The 12692-nt window shown below is 39.5% G+C and overlaps 1 protein-coding gene across 1 annotated transcript; it reads left to right on the top strand.

Moving 5' to 3' along the window:
• Positions 1–651: 651 nt before the first annotated feature.
• Positions 652–7138, top strand: LOC117465009 (probable phosphatase phospho1). The gene is made up of 2 exons (XM_034107838.1): positions 652–752; positions 3965–7138. The coding sequence occupies exon 2, from the start codon at positions 4001–4003 to the stop codon at positions 4778–4780; it is 780 nt and encodes a 259-aa protein (XP_033963729.1). The 5' UTR covers positions 652–752; positions 3965–4000; the 3' UTR covers positions 4781–7138.
• Positions 7139–12692: the final 5554 nt, after the last annotated feature.

The raw sequence follows: 12692 nt of genomic DNA, 5'->3' as shown, positions 1-12692 counted from the left end.
TTAAAAGAGCAGAGACCTGTTCTTAAAATGTGGATTTGCCAATCAAGGCTCACATCACGTTATCAGTTTAAAATACTGATGTTAATTCTCCCACAGCTAAATTATTTAGTTTTTTTAACACAATTTGTGGAGGGAATTGTCTTGTTCACAGTAATTTAGTAGAAACAAACATCCAGAATCCTCAGATTGTTGAAGTTTATGTTAATGCATGTACAATCTAATGTTGATAGAACATATATCTATACGCTGTGAGGTAGCTTAGTTTTTAATGTATTAATATGATATTGCCCTTTGAGTGGACGAGAATTAGGTCTATCCAAGCATGTGATACACAGAAATATGTCAGACATTTTCCTTTTGCAACATTAAAGTGATGCACATGTACAATCAGAATAAGGTATTTATCTCAGGGGAATGTTGGTTGAATCACAGTATGTATCCCAGCTTAATTTTTTAATAAAAAGGAAAAACCGGAAAATATAATGATATAAACTCTTTACACATTTCTTCTAAAATAGGACATTATGCATTATGACTACTTTTTACTTTGGAAAAAGAATGTGCCTCTCCTGGGCTTTTAACTTGAAAGGTCACGCCGGAAGTTGTGTCGACGCTAACTTGACGGAGTGGCTTTAAATGGGAATACCCTCTGCTGCTGTGGGAGTCTCCTTTAACGAATCCCGTCGCGTCACTGGGATGCGGTCGCCGGAGCCGGGCACATAGCCGAACATCCCAGCTCTTGCTCACTGCCGGTAGGCCTTCATTTCTTTGTTATCATGCACACTTTTGAATTCTGTCATTTTGTCCCTGTTTGTGATGGTACTGTTTGCATTTGGGTGTTATTTTTCGCGCTCGGACATCATGCAGCCGGCGGTCAGCCTTAACGACTCCTGGCAGAGCTGCGCCAATGACTTTCAGCGGTAACCTCTCCTACAGGAATAGCAGCTCCCGGGTTAAATTTAGATAGCTTAGAGTTTAAATGTGCTCCGTAAATAATGTATCTGCTGTGTGGGAACAGGACGCTCACTTGGCACAATGCGTCAGAGGTTGCAGGACATCAGTACATTACTGAACAACACCAACCAGCTGGCCTCATGTTATTATAGTGAGCTGACATTGTTATGAACAACGGTATGCATGCATTTCAACATGTTCCATCAGGCCCAGCTGCCCTGCAAACCCAAATTGTTTTTAAATACATATAGTCAGTCTAAATAATATACCATTATTAAATGAAATGTCAGAATTTAGGTCTGCTTAATAAATAAAACCTAGCGTTAGATTATTTTGCATACTCAAAATGGTTTTGACACCAAGGTACACTGTCTCTTATGTCATGATATAAAGGCACATTTTAAGATTGTCAGGGCATTGGTATTTCCTTCTCAATTATGTTTGCGTTATGTTAATATATCTAATGTAATATGTATGCCATTTTTATATAATAGACTGGATCTAAATATATCAGTTTGGTCATCCTTATACAACTTCTTGTTTCCAGTAATGGAATAAGTTCACAGAGTTATCCATGGCATCAACAGCTGAGTAGGCCTTCTCATTCTGCAGCATACGCAAATAACTCATAACTGATTTGCAAATATAATGTAAATGTTGTACTGAGGTTGATGTTGTTTTAAACTACTGTATGTAGTATCTAGCCTATAGGTAGTGTAATTTATAACAATACATATTATTTACCAGGATTATCATGTCTTTGAAAGCACACATTTTTTATATATATATATATATATATATATATATCATTACTGCTCTAAAACAGAGAGAATTATAATTACAGGATATGAAGTTTAGGGATTAAGGGTTGTTTAAATTGTCAATGAGCTGTTAATTATTCAATTGACGAAGTTTTAACAATTTAAATTTTTTGTTCAGTTAAACTAATGATGTAGTTTCATAAACTCTTTTTAATAATAATAAATAAATGTGATTTTAGGGTATTACTAGGTCAAATAGTTAGTCAGCTAATCTAGCTGCCAAACTACATTTTATCAGGACTCCCCTATCTGGTGTTACTTTTTTAATCATTTTTTATTAGATTGAGTAACTACATTATCTTTTTTTATTAATGTTTGTCAATCAAAAACGATGTTTCCATCACAGGAGTACAAAGTGGGTATATTATATAATCTCTTTGACCAAATACATGTAGAAGAAAACCGTTTTAGATTGTGATATTGTCTTTGTGTGTCTTGATCTAATGTGTTGAGAATAGTTTCCATTGATTAACTACGAGTTACTCCTTTGTTAAGTTTCATGTTCCCACATTCACAACAATGAATTAGTAGTTAAGCCGTCGTTGGCAATGAATACCATTTTGGATCTCTTCTTGTATTGTAAGGAGAGGCAGACCCTTCGAGGAGTCACACCTAACTATCATGCAAACCCAACTTCCTCTCTTTTTGTTCCAATAGTAATCCATATGTTAATCAACTCATACAGATTTACAGGTTGGGTTTTTTATGCACCCCCCTGGGATTGACACAGATTAATGTTCATAGTTTGAATGTCATGAAATGCTGTGAAGAAGTATAAAATAGCACAATACCCAAAGTAGCAAATGCAGCACTATAGCGATAGCTTTTGTTCTTTATCTCATCATTGCTGGTTTGTCTTCAACATTCTTGTTTGTTCCATATATGGTAAAGGTATGCTGTGACATAACAGCTCTCACTTTGCTCAAGTTACCGCATGCCTTTAACAGTGAGACCCTTGTGCTCGAAATATATCCGCTATGTAAATATGGAATTGGCCCTGATCTGAAATGTGGCATGTTTAAATAAAGTTGTATTCCCCAATCCTAAAGGAATGAGAGCATGTCTTAATGGATAACCATGATAGGAAGTGTATGTCTGGGTGTTTCATATCAGATGCTGCAGTGATTTAAACAGTGATCTTTCCTGAAAATAAACGCAGCACACAGAGTACTTGGATTTTTTATTTTCCTAAATGTAATGAACATCCTGTTTATGTGTTGGTTAATTCAAACTCTGCTCCATTCCTTCCCTCTTGTAAACATGTGTTTCCCCTACAGCTCATAGCCTCATTAAGACGTTTTATACATTACATTGCATTTAGCTGACGCTTTTATCCAAAGCGACTTACAATAAGTACATTCGACCAGGAAGACACAACCTTGAAGAAAACAGAATCATATAAGTACATCTGGTTTCATAGAGCCAAGCATCTCAAGTGCTACTCAACTGGCTTTAGATAAGCCAGTCCTTTATTAGTATACAAGTGCTCTGTTAGCAGTTCTTTGTTAGTAATTCTATCGCTCGAGGTGGAGTCGAAAGAGATGAGTTTTCAGTCTGCGCCGGAAGGTGTGTAAGCTTTCTGCTGTCCTGATGTCAATGGGGAGCTCATTCCACCATTTTGGAGCCAGGATAGCAAACCCACGTGTTTTTGCTGATGGGAACTTGGGTCCCCCTCGCAGCGAGGGTGCAGCGAGTCGTTTGGTTGATGCAGAGCGTAGAGCACGCGCTGGGGTGTACAGTTTAACCATGTCCTGGATGTAGGAAGGGCCAGATCCATTCGCATCATGGTAAGCAAGTACCAGTGTCTTGAAGTGAATTCTAGCAGTTACCGGAAGCCAGTGGAGGGAGCGGAGGAGCGGCGTGGTGTGGGAAAATGTAGGAAGGTTGAAGACCAGACGAGCCGCTGCATTCTGGATGAGCTGCAGAGGTCGGATGGCACATGCAGGTAGACCAGCCAGGAGGGAGTTGCAGTAGTCTAGGCGTGAGGTGACGAGAGCCTGGACCAGAACCTGCGTGGCTTTCTGGGTCATACATTTTAATGTGTCCTCAGCATCGGTGCTGCAGTTTAAATTAACAGTGTGATGTCGAACTGTAAAACCAGTAGGGTGTAATAAAAAAAAAAACTGTAAAATGCTTCTTTAAATCTGTTACAAAAAACGTACTGACAGTTTTCCATCTATTTTTCTTAGAGAGGGACCACTCAACATTTCCTCCACCCACCAAAGATGACAGCTCCACCAAACCTGAGCCATGCAGCGCCGCAGCAACAGCGCTTTTTGGTGTTGTTCGACTTTGATGAGACCATCATCAATGAGAACAGCGATGATGCTGTGGTACGAGCTCTACCGGGCCAACACCTCCCCGACTGGCTGAGAAACAGCTACAGGGAGGGGCACTACAACGAGCACATGCAGAAGGTCCTGGTCTACATGGCGGAGCAGGGTGTGTCCGAGGACTCCATCCGTTCAGCAGTGGAGAAGATCCAGCCCTCCCCCGGCCTCCTGAGCCTCTTCCAGTACCTGCACAGCCACCAGCAGGACTTTGAGCTGGCAGTAGTCTCTGACGCCAACATGTACATCATCGAGACGTGGCTGGAGCGTGCCGGCGTGCGTCACCTTTTCCGGAAGATTTTCACAAACCCGGCAAGTTTCGGTGACACCGGCTGCCTCGTGCTGCTCCCGTTCCACTCCCACTCGTGCTCCTGTTGCCCTGAAAACATGTGCAAGCAGGTGATCCTTCGAGAGTATCTGGCAGGCCGGCAAAAGGAGCGTGGAGGCGCCCCCTTCCAGAAAGTGTTCTATATCGGAGATGGGGCCAATGATATATGTCCCTCTTTGGCTCTGGGGCCCCGGGACACTGCTTTCCCCAGGAGGGACTTCCCCATGCACAAGCTGCTTCTGGAGAGGCAGCAGGCCCAGGCGGCCAAGTTCAAGGCAAACGTCATTCCCTGGGTCAGTGGAGAGGACATAGTGGACTGCCTGAAGAAAATAATGGAGGAGAGATGAGGTGTGTGAGTGTGTGTGTGTGTTGGTTTGAGTACGTTAGGGGGGCACAAACAGCAAAGGTGCACAAACCCCAGTCCTGGTGAGAAGCAGGACATGCATGATTTTAACCCAGCCACACTTGCTACAACCTGTAAAGAGTAGTTTGATTAGAAATATATATTTCAGAATTTCCCATTCTCATGGAGATTAGATTTTATAAATCTACCACGAGGATATCTGTACAGTTACTATGTGGACGGTGAAAGGAGCCGGTATAAAGCTTAGTATTAAGAATGAAAAACGGGGATACTTCTATCAGGCTATATCCAAAGGTGATCAAATCTTATACAAATACATAACATGTTAATAAGAGACTTTTAGAGGTATAGAAAGACAGATTTCCGAAAATGTTGAACTATTCCTTTAATGCTTGCATGGTCTCAAAGCCTTCTGTTATCTAATTCAAAAGAATTGGCGATCAATATAGAGATAAATAGTATTGATGATGTTCTGGTTTTCGACCGCTTATAATCTTTAAAAAAAAGTTGTGTCTAGTTGTACTGTACTCTGGAGAGAGCCAAGTCCAACACAGTCAGCTCAATTAAAACCTCTAAACATCCTTAAATATGAATGTAACTTAGGGTACATTTGCCAGTATCACTGACTTGTTTAAACTAATCCTGGAGATTTCAGTGACTACTAACAACATCTATTCCACTCTCGAAGGTCTCTTGTGTTGACAGGCTTATATTTTAAACACGTCACACTGCATTGAAGGACCTTGATGATTGAAGAATAAGTAGGTGTTGCAGCACTACCTGAGACAAAAGACCACACATATCGTGTCAGGCAGCTACAAGGACAGCATACAGCAGGGATAAGGTAACGGAGATTCATGTTCAGTACCTTTGCTCTCTCCGTCACTCATTACTGATACCTAATCTAGGGCTTGATTATATAATGATATTCTACACCAGCATGAGATCCAAAGGGAACGCTGTAGCCATACGCCTGCACTTTGCCCAACATAAAACCCTGTGACTAAAACAATGTAAGAAAGCTAGATGCAAAGAACCAATTGACGACTTTGAATTGTATTTGTGTAATTATTAGCTAGCACTCACTGTACGTGTACCATATACAAAACTACTAGTAAATGTTAGTATTATTAAAAGCTATTTGTTTAGTTTGAGTAGGATTCATAGTCTCTAAAAGCCTTCTTTAGGTTTGAATGAATTCCCAGTCAACTATAGTGTTTTGAGTGAGTGATGATGCACTTATGTAGTATGTTTGCAAGCTAACCTCATGCTGCCTCACTAAATCCATAACAGGAACTGGACAATATATTTTCAAGAAGCACATACATTTAGGCGGTTAACAAGAGGCATTCATATTTTGTTAATATTAAGGAAATGGTGAAATATTTTGTCTTTCCCAATTTGTTTTTCCATCCTGTAACAGGGCATGTATACCGTGTGTTTGTTGATTTTTGCCGCCTGTTTATGGTTTTCATGTTAGTACAGTACACACAAGTTAACAATCACTCACATTAGGTCATGTTTGGTAACTTAAGGCCAGACTTAGTATGAATAATTCCGCCTATGTTTGCATTTTTCAACCATATCCATACACTGAACAAGCCATTGCAGTTCACAAAAAGAAAGGTTGGGTGCTGATGAAAAGCAGTCAAAGATATAAGTATATATAGTATAAGCTGATGAACATTTTCTAGCCATAAAAAGCAACTTTATGCTGTAAAAGTGCTGGAAATGTTCCATTTTAGTTTCTCAGGGAGTAAAGAACGTATTAACAAGCAAACATAATAATAAATGTTTGGAGAAATAAATGTATTTGCTGCTCTGAGAACAACATTTTAATGTATGATAGAAAGCGATGTTTATGAGAAGTAATCAATGCATTCACAGTGTGATCCTTAAACTCTGTGAGATCAAAAATAATCCATTAATGCTTTGTGATTGGGACACTAGAGTTCTGTGAGATTTACTCCTTTTGCGATAAAAGTACTGTACAGATGGTATTTTATTTAACTGTCTGTGTAGCTGTAACACTTCCATGTGCAATAATACAATGCTGTATACTTGATACGGAATAAATAACTTTTAGGTTAATCATGAAGAACTTGACATTTCAGGGATGTGAATTGACACCAGATCACTAAACTAGATTTTTTTTATTAAACTTTAAAATGGCATTATGGCTTCCCAACAACCAAATAAAAGTGTTGTTAGTACTCTGCTAAGCTAAAACTTTTTTCCTTAATTTTTGGTTTGCTGTACCTTGTGTGTGTTTCTAATAAAAAATCAATGTATGTGTGTAATGCATCAGTGTAACAGGAATATAAAGCCATTATCTGATGAATCTGTTTCAGTTGTGTGTTTGACAGCTGCACGTTAACTACTAGTTTCCACTTTTGGGTCAGTAAAACTCATGATATAATCAGCTGCTTTTGTATTATAATGACAAAACAATCTCACTTCAATGTTCATTTGGTAATTATCCTGGAGCTCTTGATCAGTTTAGATTGTTTAAGTAAGACGGATTGAAGTTACTTTATTAAAATAAATGTATAGTATATAAATTAATGAAAACTGTCGATATATAGTATTTTTATGATGTTTAAGAAATACTCAAGAAAATAGCAAAATCCCCCAAAACCTGTAGCTATTTTTCTTAGTTATAAACATGTTCTGCTTTTCTCTGTTTGTCATCATGCTTAATTTATTTGGGTGTTGGACCGTTAAGTAATTAAAAACAATCTTTTTTAAATAGCCTTCTTATCGAGCAAATCATGTGAAATCATCAAAAGATCCGATACAGTTAGACTCGAGATTGTTTTGTCAGCATTTGTTTCAAAGAGCACTTATACATTTTACAACTCAACATAGTACTGTGTTGTTAGAGAGCCAGTGGCGTAAGAAGGTTGTGATTGGCCCTGGTGCAAATATTGTTTTGGGGCCCCCCACATCGCCCCTTACATAAGCGCACGCTGATGGACTCACACACGCACAGACACACACAACCACTCATAAGCGCCACATGTAGGCTATCAACAACAGCCTGCCCTGGCCTCAGACCACCACAGCCTGACAACGGCACAGCGAACTAATCACACAATCACTTTACAGAATTAATCGCGATTTGGAGGACGATATATGACAAAAAAATCGATCTAATTTCGTCAGTTTAGCCATTACATCTCCTTGTTCTCTCTTGTCCTTTCTCTTTTGAGTGCTGCTCTTGTACTTTGGTTTGCTGTACATTATAAATGCTAGCTAAAGTACCTATAACTTTTGAGGTTGATTAAAAGGTTCGCTCATCAGGCAAGGTATCACATGACATGAAAGGGAGCAAGGTCATTGGACAGACAAATGACAAATTAATTTAGGTTGCATGGTTACTTAGAAGACTGCATGAACCGGTCAATGCCATTGGGGCCCCCCCCAAAAAAAAGGTATATTAAAAAAAAATGTAATCTTTTTTTCTTTCTTTTTTGCATGGGCCCCTGTCCGGCTCTGGGCCCCGGTGCGTTGCACCGGCTCCACCGTCAATAGTTACGCCACTGTAGAGAGCCCATTATATTCTGAAATAAATTCCTAACCAGTTAGGGCTGATAATATTACTAGAGAACAAACAGACATTTGCTGATGGTTTTATGCTAATGTTTTGGGAGAGACAATGTCAAGCCGTTGCCGAATAAGTGATAAGAGGATGGGGGAGTGATTTAGAGAGAAGGGACAAGGAGAGGAAGCCTCGCGTGACGTAATCTGCCCTCTCCAAGTATTTGACAGGTTGATTTAGCAGAAGGGAGGACAGAAGAGACTCCGAGTGAGAGGAGTCATCCAATCCGCTTTCTCAACTTGCAGGACTTCAGACAGCCAAAGGACAAAGTGAAGACAGAAGGGCAGGATTAGAGGAGAGTGCAGACAGAAGAGTGGAGGGGGTGGTGTCACTGAAAGAGAGTCAGCAGTGTGGAAGAGGAGAGGAAAGACAGACTGAAACACTGAGCTGTGGTGATAAGAGAAGACATTAGAAATTAGATGAGTAAACACGTGCCACCAGCATTGCCAGGACATAGTGACCTTCATGGGACATTAAAGGGGAACTATTTAGTTTTTAAACATCAGTCTGTTTCCAGATTACTACTGCATAGAAAAAACAACGCCTTTGTTGATTCTAAAGGCCGCAACCCCAAATCAGAAAAATAGCCTAAAGTGACGTCACTCGAGTCAGCGTTGATTGTGGCTGAAGACTAAAAGTTTGAAACAAAACAAATCTGTGAGGGTTGAACTAAAACAATGTTACGCTCCTTATCTTTGCTAGATGCCTGTACCGCTATTAGCATAATAAATCTGACAGAAATGTTGAGTTGGATTGTAATGTAGGCTCCAGGTTTTGACAGAAAAGTTTATGAATAGAGATAGAGAAAAAAACAATAATTTTACCAACTGTTTTTTATAAAAACGAGAGCAAGTTGAGCGATAAAACTGATAGGCAACAGTTTATTTTAAAAATGACAATAAGCCTTTAATTTATCGTATTGATGCTTTAACATGTTTTTTTTATAATAACACAAATCTGAGATTCAAAATTAAAACTATTCAGCGCTGCAATTTAATCCAATCAAGAACACAAAAGGTAAATGTAAAACGTATAGCTTCTCAGGCTTCTTAAAAACTCTTGAAGTGAACTGCCCCTACTTAACCTTTGAAGGGGCCAAAGATTGCCTAACACTGGTTTCAGTATGTGCAGAAAATAAAAAATGTTGACCAGAAGATGGCGCCAAGTGAACATTTCTCTATCAAAGCTACTGCTGTGCTGTGCAGTAACAGAGATATATCAGTTCATACAACACACCAAGCTCACAGTAACATTGAGTTGTGTTGCTATCGGTTAATGAGAAAACAATTTGACAACAACAGGCTTCCTTCAGTCTGGAGGTGATGGTGACGGAGTTGACATGAGGTGTTTGTGTGAGTTTGACGTGCTGCTGGAGTCAGCCAAGTAATCTTCTGATTCAGCTATAAAGAATTCAGTCTTTTTTTGTCCCTGAACTTATCCCCAACGTAAGCCCTTCCCCCAGTTACCCCAGTCTTCCTCTAGTTTGACTTCTGTCAGATCAGATGAAGACATGCCATGTGTCATCTTTCCATCTAATCTCACATTGTTCTCTCTCTCCACATCTGATTCCTTCTTACTGATGTAATCTGTCACTCTCTCCCTCGGGTGAATCCATGTCATTGTTGTTGTCTCCCATCATATTTTCTGTTGTCAGTCCAGGGCTTCAAATGATAACGTCACCAGCAAAAAGCTGACTGTACAATGCACTTGTAGCGCCCACACTGAACTTCGCTTTCTTTGTCTTGACTTCTTCTTCCAATATGATTTAGCCATCTGTTAGCGCTGGGCTTTTGCAACTCTCAGCTCAATAGATCCTCAAAGAATTGATCTTTCAATTTGGGTCATATACACGCTGACATTGTTAGGGAAAGAGTATATGCTGTGTCTATTATGACTTAATAGGCTAAAGATAAATTGCTGCCCAACCCAATTTCAAATGACCTCCAGAGGAAAGTGAATGCATAGGAAACCCAATTAACATCAATCTGCTGAGAATGATGACGAATCGTATTTGAGGATATGGAACTCGTCAATGACTCTTGTTGTACCTCTTGTTGTCAATATCCACAAACCAGCCTTCCCCCCACCAATAACCAGTCTATGCCAATAACAGAAGACCCTTGTCTGTTAAAATGCTTTTGAATTGGCAGAGCTGTCCGATGATTGCTTTTATTGATACTCTCATAGATTTTTCTCCATTTAATTACTCCTTCTGAGGTGAAAGATAACTCCATTAAGGGACTTGAGCCTTGTAAGAGGTCACTTTAAATTAGGATGTGGACTTATGCCAAAACACTATCAGACTGATTAGGGTTGTTTTACTTCCCTGTGTGTGATTCTTCCGCTGATAGTTTAAGAATACAATGCCAGCCAAAAGTCAAGCTAATATCTTTGAGCCCATCCATGACAGAAAAAAGCTGGTTGGCTACATAAGGAGTTAGAAGGAAGAAGTAAGTGTGGGTGAGCTGACGTTTCTCATCCTCCTTGAGATGGAGGGTGGAGATAAAACTAAGATTCTTTCACTTGTAGGTCATCAGCCACACAAGGAACAATGCTTGTCATTGTCTGCATGTTCTTTGAGCAGGTTAAATATCATAAAATAAACCTCCCTGCATTGGGAAGAGCTTTTTTGTATCCGTGAGTTATCTGTTGCAGCTGCAGCGATCGAGGGGAACGGAACAAAGGCCATGCTTTGATGGATATAATCATTGATCTTGTGGGGCAATGCAGAGGAAACAAATAATTTGGGCTAAAGTATTCCATGTTGTTATTAAAGGTGTACTAAATGTAGTTTCCCACCAAGATAAAGTTAAGGTACTTCTGTGAGACAGAAGTAGAATCTGAATTAGCATAAGTCAAGACTTCCTGACTTTGACCTTTTTTTCCATTTCCTGTGTCACATAGTCACAGCTGTGAAGGGGGTTCCCACAGTCAACCAAACATTTTTCCACATTTACGAGGGGGTCTTATAGCATGACAAACCATTTAATCCACCACAGAGATCACATTAAAAAGTTTATAGATAATATAACGATACATTTATATTTTCCCTGAACTGATATTCATTTATACTTCAGACCTTCTCTTTTGCTGACACCCATAAGGTCAGTAGTATGGTTAAAAAAATGTACCATGATTCCCACAATGCAACTGTATAGCATCATTTTAATACTGTAAAGTCCCCATATCTTTAAACATTTTCATATCATCTGTGTTACTTGTTGGGCTCCAGTCCCAGCCGATCTACAGATGACATTATACAGCTGTGAGTGGTGTTGTCCGTGGTGAGTAAACTGACCTTTATGTGTGAAATTCATGGAGAGCCACTTAAAGCTTGTTGAGGAATTGATAGCAGAAGGGATGAAAGCTAATGATTTCTCTCCAAAGCCTGATGGAAGAAGATGAAACAAATTGTCTGTGTCTGTTCAGCCTCAGGCAACAATGTGGTAAATATATGTGTTGTCTGAAATCTCTGGTCTGTGCCCTTTTCATAAAGCACTGAGTCCCTCTACGGTCTGTGAAGCCATATAAGGAACTGGAGGGAACCAGATGCCCTGCAATTAAATTTAAAATAAATAAATATAATTGTTATCATTATGTTTTACAACATATTTCACCTCTTTGCTTCATTGTGAGTGGATGACAAAGTCCTAATTTGTCACAATAATCTTCCACTTGTCAATGATGACAGATAGATGAAGATGAGGAAGGCAATAGGTCATAACCTCCGGAAATATGTGGCTAAAGAATAATAGACTATGCAATGTTTTTATATAGTGGAAGAACTGGTATTTCCTGCACAATGGAGACTTCTTCAGCATTTAACTGCAGGTGTAAAATGTGAGGCATATTCAATGATCCAGTAAGGAACTAATGCCATTGAAATTAGGTTGAAGTTTGCATGTTTCGTCCATGGCAGTTCTTAAAAAACTATCATTTGAATTCCCTTTGTGTCATTGCAGTAATGTGGCCAGAAATGTATGCATTTGCAAATGGAGAATGTAGTTTATCTCAACAAAATTCCATAATGAAAAATTCCTTGTGGATTTCAGCTCGCGATCGCTCTCTAGTCTCTCTAAATCTCTCTCTCTCTCTCTCTCTATAATGTCTCTCTCTCTCTCTCTCTCTCTCTCTCTCTATCTCTCTCTCTCTCTCTCTCTCTCTCTCTCTCTCTCTCTCACACAACACACACACACACACACACACACACACACACACACACCCACACACACACACACACACACACACACATCCCCTCCTTGACTTGCTCCAGCCCATTTGTCTTCCTCTTTTC

The sequence above is a fragment of the Pseudochaenichthys georgianus genome, chromosome 19 (genome assembly GCF_902827115.2).
Source record: "Pseudochaenichthys georgianus chromosome 19, fPseGeo1.2, whole genome shotgun sequence".
Classification (NCBI taxonomy): domain Eukaryota; kingdom Metazoa; phylum Chordata; class Actinopteri; order Perciformes; family Channichthyidae; genus Pseudochaenichthys; species Pseudochaenichthys georgianus.
This window is presented reverse-complemented; position numbering and strand designations above follow the sequence as displayed.